The following is a 23,805-nucleotide window of genomic DNA, read 5'->3' as shown; positions in this document are numbered from 1 at the left end:
GTCTTTCTTTCTTTCTTTCTTTCTTTCTTTCTTTACTAGTATATCTCCGTGTTGTCTTCACCTGCAGCGAGCGGTCTGGACTGACTGAGGCCCTGAGCCTGCAGCCTCCCTGACAGCAGGAAGACGGGTCGCTGCAGAACCAGGAACCTGCTGCCAACGTCCAGCCTCTGCTGAGAGAAGGTGAAGGTCCCCAGGCCCGACAGGTGGACCCCCTAACACACAGGAGACATAGATCAATCACAGAGAGGGGGAGGGGGGGAGAGAGAGAGAGAGAGAGAGAGAGAGAGAGAGAGAGAGAGAGAGAGAGAGCTGTACCTTCTGTACTGTCATCTGTCGCTCTATGTAAACAGACACATCAGCCCAAATGTTTTCAATATCTGAAAAACAACGCAGCAGATCTGTCTCAAACACATTCATGTTACATGTTGACACACAGTGACACTGACATGTTGTATGTTGTGTGTTGTGTGTTGTGTGTTGTGTGTTGTGTGTTCCTCACCGTTGTCGGAGAGTTTGGAGAGCGTGTTTGACGTCTTCATGTCGCCTCCGGACACCAGCTTCAGGACGTCCGTCATGTCTGCAGGTCACTATACCGGGGAGGAAGAGTCCTCTGGTGCTCAGGTCCTCAGGTCCTCGGGTCCTCCTTCCTCACTGCGGTCCTGTCGCGCTCCAGGGTGCCGGTTGCCCCTGGCGATGCACCCCCGCAGGGCGCGTCACGCTCCGGCCCCGCGGCTCCACTGCGGCGGAACTCCAACCGAGGAACCAAACGGAAGGAGAAACTCAACTTCAACAGAGCGTTTTAATGAGCGCGGTACCGTCAGAATGACTTTATTCTTTCTGTTCACAGACGCAGGTACAAACAAGTAAATAAGTTAAATTCATGTTTGTAATTCTGGAGTTTGTATGACGTCATGACTTTGCTCAAATATATTTATTTTTCCCATATATCTCATTTCCTTATGCGCCGGGCTCAGAACTTTCCAATCAGGCTCAAACGCTTATATGTCTGTTAACGTAATGCCCAGCAGGTGGCGCTGCAGACTGAATATGAAAGAAACACAGCGTGGTTAACATGTCTGGACACGGAGCCACAGAGAAACTGGACTACATCCGTAACTGTATCAATAACAATGACTTTAATATTGGTATTTAAGTTCATTTTTATTTTGTCAATGTCCCCCATTATGTTTCTGGTAGCTTCACTTCCTGCCCTTGTATGTTGTGATTGTTGACTTGTTGGTTCCACCTGTGTGATCAGTTTCCCTCACTTCCTGTCACATGTCTCTGTCTTCCTTCTCTCTCTCTCTCTCTCTCTCTCTCTCTCTCTCTCTCTCTCTCTCTCTCTCTCTCTCTCTCTCTCCTGATCCTTGTTTATCCTCCTCGTTGTTCCTTGCGTTCTGTTTCCCTGTCAGCCCCTGGTCTCTTGTCCCCAGGTTTCCTTGTGGTCATGTTCCTGGTTTCCCATGATGTTCCTGGTTCCTCCTCCGCTCTCCCGTTGCTCCTGGTCTCATTCCTGATGTCTTCCTGTTCTCCTCTCTGATCTCCCAGATGCTCCTCAGTGTGATGTAAGTCTGGTCAAGCTTTATGTTGGACTATCTTCACCTTGGACCTTATGAGATCTGGACTCTTTGTTTTTTTCCCTCAGTGTGTATCTGCTTCACTTCCTGTTTGCTCTCTGTTCTATTCATGAAGCTGCACTTTGCTCTGCTCTGCCCCGTGGCCTGAGGTTGACCTCACCTCTGCTGTAGTTGTGAGCTCTACATTCCACCTTTGTGCGGCTCTGACACTCCCACTGACTTCCTTCCTTCCTTCAGTTTCATTTCTGAGTATCGCTGGCTGACAGTCACCCTGACACCATGAACTCATGTGTTATCTGGAACAGACCGCAGCCACAGCCAGGACGCTCAACTGCTGTGTTGTTATGATGCTGGAAATCCTTCTGATGCTTTCATTACCGGGTAAGAGAACCAAAGAGTCCGACCCAATACTTTAATATTAGAAATGATGGCATGGTGTTGAATCTGTGCCATCCAGCCTCTGTAAGCGTGACATGTGAGAGGTTCTGTGTACGTAAAATGGATCTCAGATTCTGGACCCTTTCTTTTGTTGCCTCCTGGCGACGTTGTCTGATCTGTGGACCTGTGTGTGCTGTGATGTTGAGGGGGACATTCTTCTGTAACGACCTAAGATGGGGACATTTCTCTCTCTAAGCTGATTGTGAGCTGAGTGCTTCATGTCTGTGCCACATAGAGACGTCTGGTTCAAACTCTGCATTGTGAGATAATAATCAGCAGGAATGTGATTCTGCTCAAGACTCGATCACTGAATTACAAAAAGCCTTCTTAACTGAGCTCATAACTTATCATTTAACCCTTTAAATAAGCCCGTGTTGAGTGTGTGTGTGTGTGTGTGTGTATTGTTTAACAGCAGTAGTCCATCAGAACCTGATGAAAGCACATGTGCTGTGCTGTGAAGGTGTGTGTCCTGAGAGAGTGGTGTTTGTGAAGGAGGGGGACATGGTGTCGCTGCGGTGCCGAGCCGGAGGCGCAAACGTGACCTGGACCGGTCCCTCCGTCGCCCCGGAGACAGAGGAGATCAGAAACAAGTCAGAAGCTGTGGAGACGCTGGTGCTGCTCCACCAGAGGAGCCTGGTCCTCCTCCGAGCCTCTCTGGAGCATCAGGGGGTTTACGTCTGCTCTGTGGGGTAAACACACACACACACGCACACACACACACACAAACACACACACACACACACACCTGTCCAGCACAGCCTGTTTATCTGATCCTTGTCCCGTCAGTCTAATGTGTGGCTGTGTGTTAAATGTGTTGTCAGGGACTCCAGCAGCTCTGACTCGGTCAATCTGACCGTGTTGACCAGAGAGTCAGAGTGTGACTCCATGTCCTGTTATCCTCACACCTGCTCCATACAGGAGTCCTGCAGGCTGAAGTGCCCCAAACATTTACACCTCCCACATCTCACCAGCACCAGCACCACGTGGTACAAGGTGTGTGTGTGTGTGTGTGTGTGTGTGTGTGTGTGTGTGTGTGTGTGTGTGTGTGTGTGTGTGTGTGTGTGTGTGTGTGTGTGTGTGTGTGTGTGTGTGTGTGTGTGTGTGTGTGTGTGTGTGTGTGTCTCCATTCATCTTTGTTGCTTTGGTGTCTTGCAGGCCGGTCAGTCCCGTCCAGTTTCATCTGAAGAATCCTATCATTTCCCGAGTGTGCGTGACGCAGACAGCGGTGTGTACAGCTGTGTCAGGTCTTACCTGTATGACGGTCGACTGTACAACATGACCCGCACGACAGAACTGGACGTGGAAGCTGATGGTGATGTAGAGTTCATACGTGTCTGCCCTCCTTTTCTTGTGTGTGAACTCTGAGCTGCAGCTTGTTGTGACTTTGTGCTGCACAGAACGCTCAGGACGGAATCCAGTGATCGTCTCACCACAGGCAAACCAGCTGTTCAGTGTGGATCTGGGTGAGTCTCAGTGTCCCTGTGGTTGTTGTTGTTGTTGTTGTTGTTGTGGTGGTTGTTGCTCCGCCTGTGTAACTGCTGCAGACTGTTTGCTTGTAGACTCACACGTGGAGATCGACTGTAAAGCTGTTCTGTACTCAGACGGGGAGGAGGTGCACTGGTTAACTGACAACACGTTTGTGGAAAACAATGACAGCTTCCCAGTCTACTACATGTCCACACGGTAAAGACTCCACACACACACACACACACACACACACACACACACACGCAACAGTGCAGCAAGCAGACTTAAAGGTCTCTATTTGTCTATCTGGATTATTCCTCTCCTCTCCTCTCCTCTCCTCTCCTCTCCTCTCCTCTCCTCTCCTCTCCTCTCCTCTGCAGCCAGGAGAGTAGAAGTGAGATGACAGCGTCTCTCGTCCTCCAAAAAGTGTCAAAGGAGGATCTGTTGAAGAACTACACCTGTAAGCTGGAGTCCCCCATGTGTCAGAGGGAGTCCCCCTCCTATTCCAACTGCAGCGTCACCGTCTTCCTGGTCCCTAAAGGTCAAATACACACCTGGACTACTACAGTATGAACGATAAAATGTCTTCATCTGGTTCAGCCGTTAAGTTCTCCATTTACGTCCCTCCAGATCACCCGTCTCACGTCTCCATGGTTCTCTGGCTGGCGGGCGTCGTGGTGCTGATGGTTGTGTCGCTGCTTATTTATGTGAAGCTCAAAATAGAGATTGTGCTCCTTCTCAGAGACACTCTTGGTTGCTTCGGCCGCTCTTCAGGTGAGTGATTCTGTCTGCCAGATGTCTCCTGTGTGATGCAACGCTGTGGTTCACCTGCTCAAACAAGCTGCTGCTGCTGTGTGTGTCCTCAGATGGGAAGAGCTACGACGCCTACTTGATGTATTACAAATGTGAAAGAGGAGCAGGACTGTGTGGAGGAGACAGGAAGTGGCTGGAGAACGTTCTGGAGGAGAGATTTGGTTACAATATTTGTCTCTTCCATCGTGACGTCTTACCAGGCGAAGGTACAACATAGTACAGAATATCAACATGAATAAACCTGCAAACACTGGTGCTTTTTTCACTGTTTACCAATTATAATCTAACACTGACTTTCAATTACAAGATATCCAACAGATATTCTTCTGTGATGTGCTTCAAATTTAATTAAACTGAAGTCCCATGTGATCTGATGTGTGATGGGTTGCAGCTGCAGCAGAGGCGGTGTTACAGTGCATCCAGAAGAGCCGCACGCTGGTTTTGATTCCCACCTGTGGAGACTCTGACCCGGGCTCGGCCCTGCTGAGTGCCATCCATGAAGCCCTGGTGGAGCGGCAAATCCACTTGGTTTGGATCACAGCTGGGACCGCGGCAGAGCCGGGATCCGTCGGTTCGGTACCAGAGGCCTTACAGCGTCTTGGCAGGGCCGAACACTCCGTGGCCTGGAGGGGCCTGAGCTCCTGGTCCCCCTCCTCCTCCTTTTGGAAGCAGCTACGCTTTCACCTTCCTGCTCCCCAGCGCTCAGGGAAGATGGCTGCTGCTCCATAGACCCAAGATATCACATCATCAAGTCAACTCGTGCATCATAGCTGTGTTTGGGTGTCTGCAGGTCAACTCACATAGTTAGTGGGGCAGAGAGAAGGCATCCTATGATACTGTAAGATGATTATCACACCACGCTGTCAATGTAAACAGATACATTACATTACATTACGATCATTTGGCAGACGCTTTTATCCAAAGCGACTTACATTACATTATATTATATTACCACCCTTCGCAGAGGGGGGAGCAATTCGGTGCCTTGCTCAGGGGCACCTCGGCAGGGACTCGAACCGGCAACCCTCCGGGTCTTAAGCGGAAGCTCTACCCACTCGACTACTGCCTCACACAAGAAGTCCCTCAGATACAAGATCATATTTAGCTGAATATGTTTTGCGAGTTCTAGGTCTTGACCTATGAAGCCAGATGAAGATGTTCGGAGGCTAAATTCAGGTTCGGGTCTGACTTGCCGATGTCCCAAAGCTGCCTCACGCCTGATCGCACTCTGTCGTCACGGTAACTTATGACCCACAGCAAGCAGCACGTGTTGGGGCAACAGTCTCACCCATCTGAGGGCGGCGGTCAGGAGCTTTAGATAGCTGCAGCATCCACCTGACTCTTTACCAAGGCTACAGATGTTCCACATGATACAAGCTCCTTCCACTTCCTTTGTTTACTGCCTTGTTTTTCCTTGTGTATTATGGATTTCAGGAAAATAAAGTCCTAACCCAGCAATTGAAGAAAATGGTCTAATTTGAATGACGCGATGAGTTAAAGAGCACTGGACTCACTCCATGTGTCCTGTTAGTCATTGTCAGCATCAAGTGCAGCATGCTGAGCAGCGCCGTCAGAGGAAGTGGTTAACACCCTCTGCTAGGAACATCAAGTGACAAGTTTCAAGTTAAATTGTTGAAAATACAGAGAAAGGGTACGTAACCTCAGACTTACTGCAAACGTTAGATCAGGTGAAGCAGTCGGAGGAAAAGCCGGCACACAGACGTGATGATGATCGCCTGCAGACAGACGCCATCATGACTGGAGACGCTCTGGTGTTCGTGATGATTCCTGTTTTGTTGGAGGGTTGCTGTGTCCAGAGGCAGCTGAGGGACAGAGCAGGTACACATCACCCTGCAATCCAGACTCAATGATCTGAGAAGACCTGTGCTTGTGATGTTTCAGCTGTCTCTCTCTCTCTCTCTCTCTCGCTCTCTCTCTCTCTCTCTCTCTCTCTCTTCAGGACTCCAGCAGGAGACCACAGCCCAGAGGTTCAGAGCCGTGGAGGGAGAAACCTTCATGATGCAGTGTGGAGACCAGAACACAGAGGTGCTGTGGTCCAAGAGCAGCAGAGATGAAACACCAGCATCCACTCAGTCTGGGAGGTCTGAAGACGACGCCGCTCTCATACTCAGCAGAAGCAACCACCTCAGCTTTCCAGCGGTGGAAGTGAAACATTCAGGAACGTACATGTGCCTCAGCAGGTGAGACATGTGTCTGACCCTCTGCACATACACACTGTTGGTATCCTTCCTCTGCTGTAGGAACACAGGAACATGCTGAGACATTAACCCTCTAAGGACACCTTCACTGCTCCTCCTTAAGTGTGTGTAGATCACCTTAAAGGTCCCAGTGTGATGGACGTGTGGTGTAGGGACACATGTGCACTCCTGGGACATTCTCTTGTTGACTGCCAACAAAGTAATCGTCTTTATTGTGTGTGTGTGTGTGTGGTCATACTTGTTCAATACAAAGAAAGAATTAATGAAAACGCTGACACACACACACACACACACACACACACACACACACACACACACACACACACACACACAAGGCATCTAGTCAGCAAACAAGGATCCTGCTTCTCACTAAAAACTATTTATCCAGAACCTCAACAAACCCTTCAGTGTGTGTGTGTGTGTGTGTGTGTGTGTGTGTGTGTGTGTGTGTGTGTGTGTGTGTGTGTGTGTGTGTGTGTGCGTGTGTGTGTGTGTTCCTGCATGTTCATGGTTTGTGTTTCCATGGTGTGTTGTGTGTCTGAAGCAGTGGAAGGGAGTTTCTCTTCCACCTCCAGGTTGTGCAGCACAGCAGTGTGATGTGCAGCGTGACCCTGAACCTGGCCTCAGGCGGCTACATCCCCTGCCCAGGTCTCACCTGCAGCGACCCGCAAGACAGCACGGCGGTCAGCTGGTACAAGGTGAGGGGACGCTTCCATCACATTCATTTATCTACCTCACTCTCAAAACTCTCACTAAGTGCTTTCTGCTGTGTTTGCCTCCAGGGCACCAAAAGCGTGTGTGAGCTGCAGCAGGCGAGGTTGATGTGTGAGGGGAACGGCCTGCTGCATATCCGCACAGTGCGCAACAGTGACGCCGCCGTGTACTTCTGTGACAGACAGACGAGAGAGGAGGGGCTCAGCTGGACGGTCAGGAGGGCGGTCAGAGCCTCGGCCATACGTGAGTGAGTCTGTTTGGTTCCGTCTGCTGCTTCGGGCCGCCACCGCCGCCGCCGCCGCCGCCTCTGGTTGTGATTTCTTCTATATGGTTAACACCCAGAGCCTCAGATCAGACTGATAACCATGATAACAAAACCTCTGACATCCTCTCTCATCTCCTCAGCGTGGGATAGAAGCAGCCCTCCTCGCATTCTTCACCCTCACCCTGATGGCAACCAGACAGATGAAGTGGAAGTTGGTGAGTGTGTGTTCTTACATGCTGAAACACTCAGCAGTCCATTCTGGAAAAACTTGAAATGAGCAATTTCTGGTACTTTCCCAATTCTGGTGTCGTTTCACACTGACTGGTACATTTAACACAACAAGCTGTCAGAGGCACACAAGCATACAGAAGAGTCACACTGGAAAGTCATCAGTTGCTACAGGAAGCAGCAGCTGTGCGTGCTCTTCTTGACTTGGCTGTGGAAAGTGTTCGAGCCTCTTCCAGTGTATGAACCCTGACCCTGTTGACACGCGCTCGCCGCTGTACCCGATCGCTCCTGTTTGTGTGATGAAAGGTTGAAGCTCTTTGTGCTGCTCCTCCTCAGGTCGCTCACACACTCTGACCTGTACAGTCATATTCGGCTTTGAGAGGAAAGTCTCCTATGTGATCCAATGGTACGTGAGCGCTGCAGGCAGGATGGAGGGGATGATCCCTCTGCAGATGGAGAGTCACACACAGTGAGTCACCTCTGTCCCTCTGTGGGGACTCTGGGTCTCGAAAACTTGCTTGTGAGGTAAAAAAAAGGATCTGATTTGTTGTTGTTTTTCTAACTAAGACAGGAGAACTTGGGCTTCACGGAGCACCGGGTCACAAGGCAAGCCATCATAAAGGAAGTGACATCACTGGACCTGAACCACACCTACACCTGCGTGGCAAACAGTGCAGCGGGGAACAGCAGCACCACCGTCAGGCTCAGGAGGAAACGTGGAGGTACTGAGAGCTTTCCTGCTGGAGCCAGGGTTTCAGGGCTTCTTCTTCAAATGTTTAAACGAAAAACCTCTTTATGACCTCAAATAGTGAAGAAGCAGGCCTTGTGAAGGACATCATCTAATGAGTGTGTGTTGTGTTGCAGTGAGGGCGCCAGCTGTGTTTGTGTGTCCCGTTGTGTCTCTGCTGCTGCTTGTGGCTGGACTGGGAATCACTCTGCATGTGAAATGGCTGGAAGTGACGCTGATCTACAGATCCCACTGTGGACGAGCAAACATGCAGAAAGGCCACAGTAAGGACACACACACGCGCACACACACACACCATGTCACTAAAGCAGTGGTTCCCAAAGTGGGGGGCTACTGCAGGTGGGGTAAAATTATAAATTTATTTGATAGCGTTATTCATGATCTTGTGCCACCATCACTTAAACAATCTGAGTCATGCTGCAGGTATAATGTTAGGGGTCGGCTAAATTTAGGAAAAATGCTTTTGGACACTCAGCATTTAGAGTCAGAGCAGCAGATACATGGAACACATTCCCCACTCATGTCACAGAAGACAAGGCTCAAGATAAACCAATCAGCTCATCACCTCCTTTCAATATCATCATAATATTATTCTTCCATTCAATTCACTCAATAAACCTTCAGGACATTTTAGTTTAGAGTCTGTGTCTGCAGGAGGTACCAACATTTATTATCCCATAGAGTTTGACACTGTACATGTTTCCTAAAGCTAACCTGACTTTTCTTTGTTGAGGCTAGCCAGTAAAAGCTTCACACAAACACATCATTCAAAACTTTAAGCCAGAAGATGTATTGCAGTAAAGGAAGAAAAGTAGCAGGAGTAGAAGCATGTGATCAGGTCTTCATGTTGACACTGAATTTTTGCTACACACAAAGGCTTGTTTGCTGTCGCATTTCCTGTCACTCCAACCTCCCCAGTCTGGAAAAACAGGATCACATTCAGGAATGTTAGGATCACAGAGAGTCACATTTCCTCTGGAACATTTCCATACGCTAACATTTGACAGAGTTTTAATTCTGAATCTATGACTAGACAGGAGGTCCATGTCATATTAAAGAGAAGAACACAATCAACCGAGTTTCCAAGAATCAGAGCGTTTTCCAGGATGTGACTGACTTGAGATCAACCAGTGGTTATGTTGACAAAAGTCATGAGGATTGTTTTGGTCAAAGACACAAACCAAATTCATCAGAAAGCAATATTATCAATGTGACTTCAGACTGCAGTGAACTTGGGCCTTTTGGCTCGTCACCTTTCAGAACACAGAATTAAACAGAAGAAGTTCACTTTACATCCAGAAACTCCTTTGATCATCTTCACCTTCTTCATCTATTTCCATGGAATGTAACTTCTCTTACATGTTTTCTATCGACTTACACTCATAATTCTTTTCCACGCAGCCCTCTCTGCTCTCTGCTCGTCATTTTCTCTCCATCCCGCCACACGTAAAAGTGGGTGCCCTAAAGAAAGAAACAGTTATGTCCTAATGATAAATGACCAAAAACATTCTTAAAGTCATTATATCCACATTTCCAATTATTTTCTGTGATAAAAATTAAGACATTAAGAGGCGTGTGCAGACTTGGAGGTCTGAGCCCTGTGTGCAAATTTCTTCCACAGCTGAGTTCTGATTAATCTGAGGAATTTGCTACTTACAAAATCCCTTTTTGCTCCAACCCAGGCCCGGAACCTACGGTTGCTCATTTTACGCATCATGCACAGCACATTATCAAAATCACTTCACGCTGTGAATTGATACCAGCTCTCCACCAGGACCTTGTCCTTTACAGAAGTTCTGAAATTGGCAGTAATAAAAATAAGAATCACTTCTATCACCACAGCTGCTTGAACATGATGAGGTAACATTCAGAGTCTGTTTCTGATACAAGTGTGTGTTTGTATTACCTGTGCCTCGTCAAAGGTTCTCTTTAGCATGAAAACTCTCGTGCAGTGTTGGCCATCCAAGCGGAGCCATCTCTTATGTGAACAAGGCTTTGGAGAGTGCGAACGGCATATACTTCTACCAAGTTCACTAGTTTGACAGCCTGAATGTGATGTAAAAACAAGTGAGTCAGTTTTGGGTTCCTGGTTCCCTCTGGTGTATTTGTGACTGTATGGTTCTTACCGACTCCAGCGTACTGCGCCACCACCAGCATAAGAATGCCAGTCAACACAGCGAGATGCATGGCTCAGGGCTAACCGATACTCACAGCAAGACACAACTGGAAACATCACGCAATTCATCTCTGTTAGCAACAAGAGCCAGACTCATCCAGCATCTCATTCCTCATCAACACATGAACGACATCATTTGGACCTAAATGAATACGTTGACTCAAGCGTTATACTGAAGTGACACTTTCATAGGGTCATAACAAAACTCTCACCTGGTCCAAACTATCAACAGATTTGCTGCTCTGTCCTCAGATGTAAGAGATATTTAGCTTTAGCAGAAATGAAACATCTCCTATTTTGTCTTTAGCAACAATATGAATAAAAGTTCTCCAAACATATTCAGAGAGTAAAGAGGGCTTACCACAGTGGATGGCTTCCTTCCTCCTCTGTCTGTCTGAGACGATCCCGTCGCAGGATTATACTAACCTGATCCCCTGAGGACTTATATAAGATCTCATGCTGTAATACAGCGTCTTCTTCTGCAAATACTAAAACTGGTCTCACCACTCATTGGCAATAAATTAGCTACATCCTGCTTTCTTTGTATACATACCTAATCTAATCCATCCTGGAGGGCTGAGATACGCAGATGAGAACCTGCACAGCGCACAACATGAGACAGACCAAAGAGTCATTCAAGGCCTTTGAGGGAATCTAAAATTCATCATTTGAATCTGTATCAATGCAAAAAGACATGAGGCCAATCATGTTTACTTTGAGTTTTTATTTGTTTATTTGATATACCAGTGAAGGAGAAGTGACGCCACAAAGAGATCATCCTCCCATCCCACTAAAGTATCATTTAGAAAAATAACCAGAGCTTAACTTTTGTCTCCATCCACCCTGCCTGAGCAGAGGAGGAGGACTTTGACGTGCTCCTGTCGTACGTGTGGAGCTCCTCAGCACCTGAGGCTGATGAAGAGGATGATGAAGAAGCTGGACCGCCGTGTTCAGGTACCACAGCTTTCATTCTCTTAGTGCGTCACTGTAAAGGTGAAGTCAGATCATAACAATGACAGAAGCAGACCCTCTGGCAGCGTTTCTGTCCAGCCCGGAGCGACTCAGCAGCGAGGAGGGCAGCGCCACCCAGGGGCCGCCGGAGAGACTGCTGGCTCGGGTGTTAGAGGACCAGTGGGGGTATCGCCTCTGTCTGCTGGAGAGGGACCTGCTGCCTGGTGGAGGTCGGTGGAAAGACTGTGTGTGTGTGTGTGTGTGTGTGTGTGTGTTCACCTTTGTTTGATGTTCTCCATGGCGTGTTGCAGCGTTCACACAGGACGTGGTCGATGCCATCCAGAGGAGCCGGATGCTGATCTGTCTCCTGTCTGCTGACTTCCTCTGCAACAGCAACGCCGTCTTTGTTCTGGAATCAGGGATCCAGGTTGGTCTCAGCGCAATGTTTACCTCCTGATGGAACCATGAACCAAAGATCTCAGTGTGGTGCTGCTGGTCCACTTCTCTGTGGTTTCTTCTCAGTAAAGGTATTAAACTTCTCTCCACATCTCCAGGCTTTGCTACAGAATTCCCACATCTTCCTCCTGCTGATATGGACCAGCAGACCCCCAGCAGCCCTCAGCCAGCTGGACCCTCCGCTGCCCCCGTTGGTCCAGAGGAGCCTCAAGGTGCTGCCAAGTCTAAACTGGACCTCAGGCAAACCAGGGAGAGCCACCAGAACCTTCTGGAGCTCACTGAGGAAGACGCTGCCAGCTCAGAGGAGCGCTGCCCTCAGTGCTGCACAGGAGGGAAGTGTATAGAATATGTTTTATATAGATATGAACTTAAACTGGACTGACTGAAGTGGATTCTGCTGAGGAGGAAGTTCAGCAATAAAAGCTTCACACAAACACATCATTCAAAACTTTATTGGACTGTCTATCAAATATGTATCTGATGCAGTTCTGCTTGATCACACAGTGGATCTCCTGCAGTACACTGGTTCAGCCCACAGGGGAAGTCTGGGTCCATTCAGATCAAAGGCAGGCACAGGAGAAGGACCCAGGAACTCTACTGTTCCAAAGTTACGATCAAAAGGGACAGAAAGCTTCGTCTGGACTCTTTAGTGAGCACAACACACACACACACACACACACACACAACAGGAGCGGCTCGCAGCTGCTCTGCATCGTCATCAGCTGTTCATACAGACACGCCTCCTCCCTCAGTGTGTGTGTGTGTGGAGCTCTGACGCTCCTACACACAGAGTGCAAAAGGAAACACATCAACATTCAGCCTTTACTTTGAGAACAAATGAAACAAAAACCAACCTGACTGAACTGCATCGCACAATAACACACACACACACACACACACACACACACACACACACACACACACACACACACACACACACACACACACACACACACACACACACACACACACACACACACACACACACACACACACACACTCCCAAGCTTGGGTTTTAAAAATAACACGTCACAGTTCTATGTACATTTTTACACCAACAGCAGACGAACCAAACTGGGATCATTGAGGATGACAGAGCAGCTTCACAGAGCAGCTCCACAGAGCAGCGTCGGGTCAGGGAGGCAGAGGGGTTCAGGCTGCTCTCATGGTCATCTCCTGGTTGAACTTCTGATTTGTAGAATGGCAGGAAGTTGGGTTTTGTTTGTTTTTTAAAGGTGGATATTCTGGAGGATTGAGGAGTTTAAACTTTATTCCCTCTACCAAACTCTCTGCTCTGGCCAGATTCAGGTTTTGGATTGGGTTTGAGCGCTCTGTGCAGCTCCCCGTCCCAGAGCCTCCACACTCACACACACACAACTCAAACATCTCCGTGTGTGTCGGCCGCTAGTGGTTTGAGAAGGACAGAAGGCTCAAAATGTTCTTAGTGTCCACGAGGTTGGGACAACATGGGGAGACAGGGAGGACAGGGAGGACAGGGGGAGGACGTCTCTGACACGCTCAGACCTCTGAGACACAAACTGAGTTACAGTTTATCGGCCTGGGCCTTGATTTTCCTCTCCCAGAGTTTTTGGTGGTCAGAGAAGCCCTGCTTGCCCTTATTGAAGGAGTTTGGTCCAGCAGATGTTGGAGTCTCCCTGCAAAGACAAAAGAGATGAAGCCTCTCACACTGGGCAACAACAAAGCACCATGAAGCAGGTGTGTACATGGATTCTTCTGTTGGAATGAGAGGATTCATACCTGCCAATGTTCTTCATCCTCATCTTTGCCTCTGGTGGCATCTCCTCAGGTTCACTCTGCAGGGGCGAGAGAGAGAGAGAGACGTTAACATGAGCCTCAGCACCTTTGGGTTCTGTGTGTGTGTGTGTGTGTGTGTGTGTGTGTGTGTGTGTGTGTGTGTGTGTGTGTGTGTGTGTGTGTGTGTGTGTGTGTGTGTGTGGCACTCACGTCATCGTCCTCATTGAACACAGAGGCCAGCCCCAGCTTCTTAGCAGGAAGTGCAGGTACGGGTTCTTTGGGCTTCTAGAGGAAGGAGGAGAGCACACAGGTCAGGAGAGCAGAACAGAACATACATGATCTAACATACTAACTTTACACAGAGGCAGGACCTCTTTCTATAATGTAGTTATGTTCTAATCTAACACCTCCAGTGACCTCAGGGCTGCAGAGAACCACTCAGTATCTCATGGACTGACTCAGGAGGGCCAGATCCTCAAACTACACCAGGCAGCAAGTTAAACCTGCTGAGGGTTTGGGCCTGTGTTCTATTTTTAGGTCGGTCTGAGCGATGACGTCATCATCTTCACTCCCTGCAGCATTGTGTTTCTGCTGTGGTGAGACTCAGCGTGGAAGTGGACATGCAGTCAGCACACGACTCACTGTGGCTCCCAGTTTGATGGAGATGGGGTTGGACTTCTTCCCCATCTGGCTGCTCATGCTGAAGCCTATTTTGGTGAACTTGCTGGGCGCCGGTGAGTCGTCTGAGGACTCAGAGTCATTGTCGTCGTCGTCATCGTCTGGTTCGGCTGTGAGATGCTTAGCCGTGCGTTTGACAGCAGCTGCTCCGCCCACAGAGCTACAAGAGACAGGCTTAGTTTTCACTCTGCCTCCCTCCTCCTGCGGCCCTGCTTGAGGCAAGACAACTCACCAAGGTGAGCAACTGGACACAGAGCGCCACCACACACTGAGCGGCGACTTCAAGCCTACATTCAACTCTATCATTCAGTTTAAGCAGCCAACCTGCAGACACGCGTGTGCTTAACATGTGTGTGTAACTGAGGGCTACCAGGGTCTGAGAGGAGAGACAGGTTTTGCTCCTCCACAGTATCACATTACTGTAAGAGATCATGGAGACTGATGACTTTAGTCTGAATGAATCAGTGGTATTGATGATTTAAACATTATTAATTTTAGATGTTAAGCAAACATGAGACAGCGGACGCACTCAGCACCCGTGTGACGTCATACACAATATTAATGCTGTTTGATTATTAAGAAACGCCGTCTCCATTGTCTTAACATTTTGGAATACTTAAATAACTAAATTTAACATGTTTGGTTCCTTTTGTGCCCGTTAGCTTAGCATTTACAAGTCTGTTATTTACATTTACCAACAGGAGACGTAATCACCGACGTATTCATAATAAAGTCATCGTTTCTGTCGCGCGCGCACACACGGTTAAGAACACGCGTGGTGACGTCACATTAGCAGGAAATTACCTTCACCTAAACAAAATAAAATTCAAATCACTGCTAGTTAGCATTAGCTAGCCAGCACTATGTAGCTAACATTAGCTGCAGACCGCTACCTAGCTGAGCTGCAGTGACACTAACGCTACATCCTGCGCTCAGTTAAATTAACGCTACATCCTGCGCTCAGTTAAACCGCATTCAGACATCGCACCGGCACAGATATCACCTCCATCGTCGGAGCTCTCGCTATTTTGCTCGTAATCCGCCATCATTCCGTCTGACTCTGAATGATTTACCGGCTCCGGCCGCTAGTCCGACTTGAAGCGCTGTGGCGTGTCGCTAAACCAAACCAAACCAATCCAAACCTACCAGCGCAGGAATCACGCGAAGAAGAGCTGGCAAACATGCTAGCAGGCTAACTTGTCAAACAGGGAGCTGTTTCCTCTGCTAAGGTAACGACAGACGGCCACCGCGTCACTACTTTTGACCCAATATAATAAAAAACAAAGTAAAAATTAAGCAAATGGTTTGGGCTGGACGGTGTTATGTGTGTTACATGTTACGCTTCGTGTAGCTTCAAAGCTGCTTGCTAATATCTGCTAACATGTTCACATATTGAGCCACGACAGTAAAAAGAAGCTGTTTGTGAGCCTCAGGCTGCTTAGGTCTGTATTTGTTCTGTTCCTGTACTTTAATAAATATGTATGAGATTCAAATGTGTCTGTCTCTCTCTGTCTCTCTCTGCCTCTCTCTGCTCGTTCTTCCTCGTCAGGTTCTTCATCGTTTGTTGTTAAACGATGTTCCAGTCAGGATGGGACAGGCATTGTGTTTGTGCTCCCGGGGCTCCGTCACCATCGACGACAAGAGATACTACTTCATCCAGAAGCTCGATGAAGGGTAAGAGGAGTCCACCTGTCCCCCATAGTAATGTCCTGAGCTCTCCCGTGTCTCCCCTGAGCTCTCCTCTGTCCCTCCTGAGCTCTCCTCTTTCCCTCCTGAGCTCTCCTGTGTCCCCCTAAGTTCCCCTGTGTCCCCCTAAGTTCCCCTGTGTCCCCCTAAGTTCTCCCGTTCCCCCTAAGTTCTCCTGTGTCCTCCTCACAGTGGCTTCAGCTATGTGGACCTGGTTGAAGGCGTGCAGGACGGCCGCTTCTACGCCCTGAAGAGGATCCTGTGCCACGACCGTGAGGGCCGGCAGGAGGCCCAGACTGAGATGGAGATGCACCAGAAGTTCAACCACCCTAATGTCCTGACCTTAGTGGCTCACAGCTTTGTGGACCGGGGAGGAAAGACGGAGGCCTGGTTACTGCTGCCCTACATCAGAGTGAGTGGGGTCAGGGGTCAGGGGGAGCAGAGGGAAGAGGGGGAGATTGTGACGTGTGTGTGTGTGTGTGTGTGTGTGTGTGTGTGTGTGTGTGTGTGTGAGAGCAGAGGGGCAGCCTGTGGTCGGTCCTGGAGAGACTCAGAGACAAGGGGAGCTGCATGCCTGAGAAACAGATCCTACACATCCTGAGAGGAATCTGCTCCGGCCTCAAGGCCATACATGAGAAAGGATACGCACACAGGTAACACACACACAGAGACACACACACAGACACACACAGAGACACAGAGACACACACACACTTAAAAAACAAACCCTTTACCTTCTTTCATGTAACTAAACCCTCCTTGTTTATTGATCAGGGCTGTGTAATCGTTCAGATCCATATCAGTTCTCTCTTCATGTGCGTTCCTGAGCAGCTGCTGTCTGTTGTGACTTTCAGAGACCTGAAGCCCACAAACGTTCTGCTGGAGGAGGAGAACCGGCCTCTTCTGATGGACCTGGGCTCAATGAACCGGGCCAGGATCGAGGTCAGAGGCTCAGTACATGTTAGAGCTCAACTCCAGCCTGAGCTCAGTCACGTGTGTGTGTGTGTGTGCCGGCCTCTCAGATGTGTGTGTCACAGTGTTGATATGGTTCCAGGTCAGAGGCAGCAGAGAGGCCATGACCATCCAGGACTGGGCGGCTCAGCGCTGCACCATCTCCTACAGAGCTCCTGAACTCTTCAACGTGGAGAGTCACTGCATCATCGACGAGCGCACGGACATCTGGGTAAAGCCCCGCCTCCCTCAGAAGGTTAGAATGCTTGATGTGTGACCTCCTGGATGATGGAAGCTTGATCTTCTGCCCTGCAGTCCCTGGGCTGTGTGCTCTACTGCATGATGATGCTGGAGGGACCTTACGACCTGGTGTTCCAGAAGGGAGACAGTGTGGCCTTGGCCGTCCAGAACCCCGTGTCCATCCCTCAGTCCTGCAGGTCAGTCACCATGCTGAGGCTGTGTGTGTGTGTGTGTGTGTGTGTGTGTGTGTGTGTGTGTGTGTGTGTGTGTGTGTGTGTGTGTGTGTGTGTGTGTGTGTGTGTGTGTGTGTGTGTGTGTGTGTGTGTGTGTGTGTGTGTGCCCACCCAGGGGCCTCTGACCTGTTTGATACACACATTACTGATTCATAACAAAGTGTGTGTGTGTGTGTTTGTGTGTGTGTGTGTGTGCAGGTACTCGGAGGGGCTGCAGTTGCTGCTGAGCTCCATCATGATATCAAACCCAAAGGAGAGACCCAACGTGGCCTGGGTCCTGGACCAGGTGCAGGACCTCCAGAGCCGCAGCCCCAACACACAGAGCAACATGGTGTGATGCGGCCTGACGCTCTGTGGGCTCAAATTAAACAGAGCGTCTCAAAGGTTTTATTTATTGAACTCTAACGTATCTTAGGTACAGACTTTCCTCGGGTTTGGAGAGCTTGGCAACAGTTCTTTGCGACGTATCTCAGTGGCCTTCAGCCTGACCCACGGCTTCCCCAATGACCTCTGACCCTCTGACCCCCCGAGGTGACGCCTCTGGCTGCTGGTCAACAGCTAAGAGATGTGACAGGAAAGATACCAAACAACTCTTTGCCAAACTCCCCAGAGTCTGAAACACTTCTTGAACATCTCACACTCAAACCAAGACCAAAACTCTGAGGTGGTTCTTCTTCTTCTAATCAGGATCCTGTTGTCTGAAACTGATCTGCTCCCATCTTCACCTCCAGCCTTCCCTTCACACCTTCACACCTTCACTCTGCCTCCAGAGCGCCTCACCTGCAATGATGTGTTTGACCACACGGGGGCGCTCCACCATCACATTCCTCAGCCGTGCACTTTGCTGCGTTCGACTCCATTCACTGTGTGTGTGTGCGCGCGCATGTGTGTGTGTGACTGACTCTCTCGCACTGCTTCATCTTCATCCAGTCTTTGTTCCTAATTCTTCAGTTTCTAACCCAGTGAAGCGTTTCCCTCTCTCTGCTTGCGTCTCCCTGAGCGTTTCCTGTTTCCTGTTTGCGTGTGATCAGATGTCTTTGATCTCTCAGGTTCTTCTCCCAGGTTCTGAAACTCTCAGAACACGAATGACGGTTTGATGATGAGATGATGTAATGGTTTGATGACGTAGCTGTTTAAGGGGCATTTAAGTGAAGATGAAGACTGTGGTGACTTTGTGACTCGATGATGAACGGGACGGTGAACGACTCGATGACCTGAAGACTTCCAGGTCTCAGGGCTGAACTGTAATCAATGATTTTAAATGCATAATGTTGATATTTGTGAATGTGATGGATTTACTAAGGAATGTGTGTTAATGGAGATCTACTGCTGAAAACTCATCAAAGTTTACGACTCAAATCACAGATTATTAATAAGAGTAAAGAGATATTTAATAATGTAAACTTTATTTCACTACCAAACAGCTAAACATGAGAGAAACATCACAAATAAGCCGTTTGTGTGTAGAGTTTATAATTCACCTGTCAATAAAACTGAATCATGCGTTTAAACTGTCACTCAGAATGATTTTGGATTCGTACTTAACAGGTACTTAGTGAGTTTAAGGGGAATCGTCTGGACTTCATGAAGCCTCTGAGACCTTCAGGGCCGTTTTGTGTCCACATGCTTAGAAACTAATAAAGTGTGTAACCGGATTTACAACAGGAGCGTCTCTTAGATCAGCCGGGAGGTCGAGCCTCTCTGCCGTCCTGATTATTCCTGGAGGTAATTCACACACACACACACACACACACACAGACACACATGTTTACACTTTATCTGCACCCTAAGGATTCATTACAGCAGAATTAATGAGATTCAACTGTTTCCTTCCCCAGACACGCCCTCGTCCCCAGACTCCTCTGGGATTGGGTCACTTTATGGGCTCTCAAACACACACACACACACACACACACACACTGGCCCCTTGTTTTATATTCACCATCATCTGCCTGTGAGGGTCTGAAATGATGTCATGCAATACCAGCACAAGGTCAACTCAATGTTTGCCTACATTTTAGCACCCAATTCCACAATCTTTTGCTTGTCATTCAGTGGAGAGGTTCAATGGCAGTTTGGGCGATTGTGTGTGTGTGTGTGTGTCATTTGTAACCCCCTCCACCCCCCAGCCAGTCCTCAAACACACTTGGGCTCTCACACCGTAAACTATCTGCAAGCTTTATTGATCTGGCGATGAATCAATTAGTGAATTATTTAATTAGCCGAGCATTATGGGTCAGTGCTGAGCTGCTCCCACCCTGCAGTGATCCTGGGTCCCTTTAAATCACCCTGCGTGTGTGTCTGTGTGTGTGTGTGTGTGTGTGTGTGTGCGACGTGACCCTGATCTGGATCAAACCCAGCTGGTTCTCATGTGGATCTGCAGGAAACTCTGCTTGTTGTTCCCTTCTGTCCCTCCCAGCTTTGTGTCCGTGCGAACCTGGAACTTTTGCCGTCACTCAAGTCCCCATTAGCCTTGGCTGCTGCTGAGAGGGAGAAATATGGACATGACGTCGTCCCTCAGAGGAGATGAGTTATGGCTGCCGGTCATGATCCAGGCGTTGTTTTCCTGCACGAGCTTTTCTTTCTGCTCATTAATTCATGGGAGTGTTTGGGTTAAAATGCATAATGAGTTCATTAAGGGGGATTGGCGTAATCAGGAAAGGTATTGCTTTAATTACTGGCACGGGTCCAGAGCCATCCCTCCTCCCCCGAGCACGGCGGCCCGGCCTGTCCGCACCGCTCGCTAATTTAATTAAGTGTACAGAACGCTTCACCCTAACGTCGCCCTTGGGGCCAGTTATGGCGCCAGAGATTGAAAGATCTCCACCGGGGGGTATTTTACTCACTGGCAGGAGATTGCCTGTGTCAGTTAGCTGATTGCATTGATTATATTGATTTGTAACAGCTTTTCGGGTAATTTCATCTGCAAAGGTGAGAGCAACACGTTGGCCCACAGACTTTTATTTATCCTTTCTTTATTTAGACCCGGGACTCTTTTGCCAAGTGATTAGATGAAATGGAGCTCCACTATAAGTCTTTTAAAGTGGGAGTCAGGGAGGGGGGGGAGGAGGTGAGGGAGGATCGATAGTTTTTTATCTGCCATATAAGGTCGGCACAGGTTGGATGCTGTGAATTCTATTAACACAACTCTGTCACCCAGGTGCTTCTGCTGAATCAGCAAGGAAAGAGACGCACACAGGCTGGCAGAGAGACCGGGAGAGACAAGGAGAGACCAGGAGAGACCAGGAGAGACCAGGACCACAGACAGGTTCATGAAGACACTCAGGTCTGTTAGAACTTTAACTTTAATATCAAAGTGGAGGAACTTTAACTTAAGTTTGAATCATTTCCACACAAAACAATCCAGACTCTTCACCTGAGACACACAGCAGGGTCCTGAGTGAGGATCAGGACTTTAGAGCCCTGCTGCTTTGAGCTGGTTTACACCTTGGATGTCTGTTAAACGCCATTAAACTGTAATTAAACGCAGAGCAGCAGCAGCAGCAGCGTTTCCAGCTCAGATCCTACTGGAGCCACTCCTATCCTGCTAATTAAAGAGATAAATGTGACCCAGCAGATTAGTATTAAGTACAGGCCTGTAACCTTTGGCAAACGTGGCAAAGACGGACGCAGGCTAATAGTTTGATGAGCAGTTCATCAGGAAAGATTAAGAGGATGAGATGACAAGATAATCCAGAGGTGCCGCGGTCATTAACGGGACAGAAGAAGAGCAAATTAGCTGATTAAACATCTCCACAGCCCGCCAGAGCCAAGAGCGAGGGGAGGGGAGGGGAGGGGGGCCGGGCCGTGATGGATGAGGAGGCGGAGGGGAAGTGTTTATGTTGCTCGCCACTGGAGTTGTGACTGAATGAGTGAAGTGTCTTCATCAATTTAGGGCCATTATCATGTCAAAGGGAGAGGAGGGGGAACAGAAAGGGGGAGGAGAGAAGCACAGCCGCCATCTGCATACTACAGGCTTATTCATTCTCTCACACACGCACACACACACACACTCCTGCTCGAGTGCCCCCCCCCCCCCCCCCCCCCCCCCTCCCCCCTCCCAGGCCAGTTTACCGTAAGGCTGTTTAATTTTCCTGAAATAGGGCTGTGACAGCTGTGTCATGCTGATGAGAAGAGTGGCAGCCTGTCACATCTCATCTATCTCCATATTAATACTGCTGAGCCTCCTCCTCCTCCTCCTCCTCACTCCTCCTTTACCTCCTTCACCTCCCTTCGTCTCCTCACTCCTCCTTTTGAGATGTCGCGCAATCTCTCCAAATAAATGCAGCCGTCCCAATTTGCTGCTCTGATCTACATGTGTGTGTGTTGTGTGTGTGTGTGTGTGTGTGTGTGGGGGGGGGGGGGGGGGGGGTTGCAGTGATTGACGTGGCAAAAGGACAAAAGTAATAACTGGGAGCTGTTTTTTATTTCACCTGCATTGATTGTTATAGGGTCCCTTTATCACCTGACCCGCCTCAATTATGCCAATTGGATTGCTCAGTGACACTGTGAGGCTGTGTGTGTGTGTGTGTGTGTGTGTGTGTGTGGGAGGGGGGGGCAGTAAAATGAAACGGAGAAAGTGTGAGGAAGATTAAAATGTGTGTGTGTGTGTGTGTGCAGGAGCTGAAGATAGAGGTAAAGATGAAGTAGATGAGGGTAGGAAGCTGCTGTTGGGTGAATCTGTATCAGTCAGACAGGAGGGGCGGCCATTGTAATGTTAGTGATGTCATTTCCACCTGTCAGTCATGTCAGGCTGCCATAAATGTGAAGCCATTACACAAATGAGATGTTTACGTGACCCTCTGTATGCACACACACACACACACACACACACACACACACACACACACACACACACACACACACTGAGCTCTTTAGTTTGATGTAAATAGCAGGATACAAATCTTCTTCAGGACTTGAATGCCTCACGTCAGCTCAGAGGAACATCTGTCTGTGGATCCTCTGCTGAGTGTTGGAACAGAACCAGGATCAGATCGTGTTCTGGAGTCAAAGCAAGACTCACTTGGACTTCCTGTTCCACAAAACTACACAGCATTATGTTTACCTGCATGTTTAAACGTTGATGTCGTTTCACTGTTTATTCAAGCTCTGCCACTCTTCCTGTAAATAACTGTGTGTGTGTGTGTGTGTGTGTGTGTGTGTGTGTGTGTGTGTGTGTGTGTGTGTGTGTGTGTGTGTGTGTGTGTGTGTGTGTGTGTGTGTGTGTGTGTGTGTGTGTGTGTGTGCGCGTGTGTGTGTGTGTGTGTGTGTGTGTGTTATTAACAGGAAGAGTGTGTGTGTGTGTGTTAACAGGAAGAGTGTGTGTGTGTGTGTGTGTGTGTGTGTGTGTGTGTGTGTGTGTGTGTGTGTCTGCTAAATCTAAATGAAATGAAATTAATAAAAAACTATAAAAGTAATAATTAATAACTTGTCAGCAGAATCCTCCTCTTCTTCTCCTCGTATGTTTCACTCTGTGTGTGTGTGTGTGTGTGTGTGTGTGTGTGTGTGTTGTGTGTGTGTGTGTGTGTGTGTGTGTGTGTGTGTGTGTGTGTGTGTGTGTGTGTGTGTGTGTGTGTGTGTGTGTGTGTGTGTGTGTGTGTGTGTGTAAACCTTCTCACTCTAGCATAGAAACACAACAAGCAGATCATCATTACTTCCTGTTGCTCTGTCGCAGAGCGGTTGGTTAGTTCTGCTCTTGACTTTTTTTGGTGGAAGTCTTTTCTCTCTGTGGTGTTTGTATACTGTACACACACACACGCACACACACACACACAGTCAGGCGTGCTGTTGCCTCAGCCTGGCTGTGTATGAATGATGCCAGCCTCTTTGATGCTGTCATGCAGACGGATGGCTCGGCTCTTAACCCGGCTCTGAACCCAGCGTGGCACACAAAAGCTGCTACACAACTTCACAGCAGTGCAAACACTTCTTCACTTTAATGCCACTTTATTCAGCGGAGAAAGTACACACACACACACACACACACACACACACACACACCTTCAGTGGGCGTTAAGATCATAATGCCTCTCAGTGAAAACAGGCCGGACCACCAAAGGTCAACAGCTCAGCCAACACACACACACACACACACACATGAAAGGGTGAAGGAATCCTCATCATCATCATCATGTGTCGATTAGCTCAACGGCCCTGGGAAAGCAAATACAATTATTATGGCCATACATCACTGTTAGGAGAGTATTAAAG

At 48.6% G+C, this 23,805-nt stretch overlaps 5 protein-coding genes across 12 annotated transcripts in view; 3 read left to right on the top strand and 2 right to left on the bottom strand.

The window, feature by feature from the left end:
- LOC142989097 (coiled-coil domain-containing protein 81-like) overlaps positions 1–767 on the bottom strand; it is a 5,804-nt gene extending 5,037 nt beyond the window's left edge. For both annotated transcript variants that reach the window (XR_012960652.1, XM_076138488.1), the window contains exons 1-3: positions 500–767; positions 316–377; positions 62–212 (exon numbers count right to left, since the gene is read on the bottom strand). Coding sequence is in view for 1 of the 2 variants with exons in the window: in XM_076138488.1 (XP_075994603.1) it covers positions 62–212; positions 316–377; positions 500–575 (289 nt within the window). In the remaining variant the exon portion in view is untranslated. The remainder of the gene's footprint in view (positions 1–61; positions 213–315; positions 378–499) is intronic.
- A 983-nt stretch (positions 768–1,750) lies between these two features.
- LOC142989119 (interleukin-18 receptor 1-like) lies at positions 1,751–5,758 on the top strand. Of its 3 annotated transcripts, none has more exons than XM_076138530.1 (11): positions 1,751–1,958; positions 2,476–2,704; positions 2,837–3,008; positions 3,171–3,327; positions 3,413–3,478; positions 3,575–3,698; positions 3,863–4,023; positions 4,113–4,256; positions 4,349–4,501; positions 4,687–5,163; positions 5,375–5,758. In XM_076138530.1, exons 1-10 carry the CDS (start codon positions 1,865–1,867, stop codon positions 5,022–5,024), a joined length of 1,638 nt encoding a protein of 545 aa, XP_075994645.1. In that variant the 5' UTR covers positions 1,751–1,864; the 3' UTR covers positions 5,025–5,163; positions 5,375–5,758. The 3 variants fall into 3 exon arrangements, with proteins under 3 accessions (XP_075994645.1, XP_075994644.1, XP_075994643.1); XM_076138529.1 differs by having other exon boundaries at positions 2,431–2,704; XM_076138528.1 differs by having other exon boundaries at positions 2,428–2,704.
- A 273-nt stretch (positions 5,759–6,031) lies between these two features.
- LOC142989103 (interleukin-18 receptor accessory protein-like) lies at positions 6,032–12,446 on the top strand. 2 transcript variants are annotated; one of them, XM_076138497.1, is made up of 12 exons: positions 6,032–6,134; positions 6,256–6,496; positions 7,059–7,212; positions 7,297–7,471; positions 7,634–7,708; positions 8,058–8,190; positions 8,289–8,443; positions 8,586–8,732; positions 11,501–11,599; positions 11,683–11,826; positions 11,908–12,023; positions 12,151–12,446. In XM_076138497.1, exons 1-12 carry the CDS (start codon positions 6,050–6,052, stop codon positions 12,394–12,396), a joined length of 1,770 nt encoding a protein of 589 aa, XP_075994612.1. In that variant the 5' UTR covers positions 6,032–6,049; the 3' UTR covers positions 12,397–12,446. The 2 variants fall into 2 exon arrangements, with proteins under 2 accessions (XP_075994612.1, XP_075994610.1); XM_076138495.1 differs by having other exon boundaries at positions 11,671–11,826.
- Positions 12,447–12,488: 42 nt separating this feature from the next.
- Positions 12,489–15,598, bottom strand: pcnp (PEST proteolytic signal containing nuclear protein). Of its 4 annotated transcripts, none has more exons than XM_076138502.1 (5): positions 15,489–15,598; positions 14,450–14,694; positions 14,018–14,092; positions 13,811–13,866; positions 12,489–13,707 (listed from the first exon to the last, which is right to left on the bottom strand). In XM_076138502.1, exons 1-5 carry the CDS (start codon positions 15,532–15,534, stop codon positions 13,596–13,598), a joined length of 534 nt encoding a protein of 177 aa, XP_075994617.1. In that variant the 5' UTR covers positions 15,535–15,598; the 3' UTR covers positions 12,489–13,595. The 4 variants fall into 4 exon arrangements, with proteins under 4 accessions (XP_075994617.1, XP_075994615.1, XP_075994614.1 ...); XM_076138500.1 differs by having other exon boundaries at positions 15,474–15,584; XM_076138499.1 differs by having other exon boundaries at positions 14,450–14,697; positions 15,474–15,575.
- A 17-nt stretch (positions 15,599–15,615) lies between these two features.
- Positions 15,616–19,112, top strand: stk16 (serine/threonine kinase 16). Its single transcript, XM_076138498.1, has 8 exons — positions 15,616–15,714; positions 16,035–16,159; positions 16,364–16,583; positions 16,691–16,824; positions 17,026–17,113; positions 17,226–17,354; positions 17,438–17,559; positions 17,794–19,112. The coding sequence occupies exons 2-8, from the start codon at positions 16,074–16,076 to the stop codon at positions 17,930–17,932; spliced, it is 918 nt and encodes a 305-aa protein (XP_075994613.1). The 5' UTR covers positions 15,616–15,714; positions 16,035–16,073; the 3' UTR covers positions 17,933–19,112.
- The last annotated feature ends 4,693 nt before the right edge of the window (positions 19,113–23,805 follow it).

The sequence above is a fragment of the Genypterus blacodes genome, unplaced genomic scaffold (genome assembly GCF_046128005.1).
Source record: "Genypterus blacodes isolate CSIRO-AG114 ecotype Tasmania unplaced genomic scaffold, CSIRO-AGI_Gbla_v1 ptg000371l_1, whole genome shotgun sequence".
In the NCBI taxonomy this organism is placed as follows: Eukaryota; Metazoa; Chordata; class Actinopteri; order Ophidiiformes; family Ophidiidae; genus Genypterus; species Genypterus blacodes.
This window is presented reverse-complemented; position numbering and strand designations above follow the sequence as displayed.

What these genes read in the sequence shown, in the direction of transcription:
- LOC142989119 (XM_076138528.1), top strand. Translation starts at nt 1,865, where the DNA reads ATGTGTTATCTGGAACAGACCGCAGCCACAGCCAGGACGCTCAACTGC. An exon ending in GTTTACGTCTGCTCTGTGGG is followed by an intron (nt 2,705 to 2,836) that starts GTAAACACACAC and finishes ATGTGTTGTCAG; the next exon opens with GGACTCCAGCAGCTCTGACT. An exon ending in TGACGTCTTACCAGGCGAAG is followed by an intron (nt 4,502 to 4,686) that starts GTACAACATAGT and finishes GATGGGTTGCAG; the next exon opens with CTGCAGCAGAGGCGGTGTTA.
- LOC142989103 (XM_076138495.1), top strand. Translation starts at nt 6,050, where the DNA reads ATGACTGGAGACGCTCTGGTGTTCGTGATGATTCCTGTTTTGTTGGAG. An exon ending in GCTCAGGAGGAAACGTGGAG is followed by an intron (nt 8,444 to 8,585) that starts GTACTGAGAGCT and finishes GTTGTGTTGCAG; the next exon opens with TGAGGGCGCCAGCTGTGTTT. An exon ending in AAACATGCAGAAAGGCCACA is followed by an intron (nt 8,733 to 11,500) that starts GTAAGGACACAC and finishes CTGCCTGAGCAG; the next exon opens with AGGAGGAGGACTTTGACGTG.
- pcnp (XM_076138499.1), bottom strand. Translation starts at nt 15,534, where the DNA reads ATGATGGCGGATTACGAGCAAAATAGCGAGAGCTCCGACGATGGAGGT. An exon ending in TGGAGGTGATATCTGTGCCG is followed by an intron (nt 14,698 to 15,473) that starts GTGCGATGTCTG and finishes TCTTGCCTCAAG; the next exon opens with CAGGGCCGCAGGAGGAGGGA. An exon ending in CCATCAAACTGGGAGCCACA is followed by an intron (nt 14,093 to 14,449) that starts GTGAGTCGTGTG and finishes TCCTTCCTCTAG; the next exon opens with AAGCCCAAAGAACCCGTACC.
- stk16 (XM_076138498.1), top strand. Translation starts at nt 16,074, where the DNA reads ATGGGACAGGCATTGTGTTTGTGCTCCCGGGGCTCCGTCACCATCGAC. An exon ending in GAGAAAGGATACGCACACAG is followed by an intron (nt 16,825 to 17,025) that starts GTAACACACACA and finishes TGTGACTTTCAG; the next exon opens with AGACCTGAAGCCCACAAACG. An exon ending in ACGAGCGCACGGACATCTGG is followed by an intron (nt 17,355 to 17,437) that starts GTAAAGCCCCGC and finishes TCTGCCCTGCAG; the next exon opens with TCCCTGGGCTGTGTGCTCTA.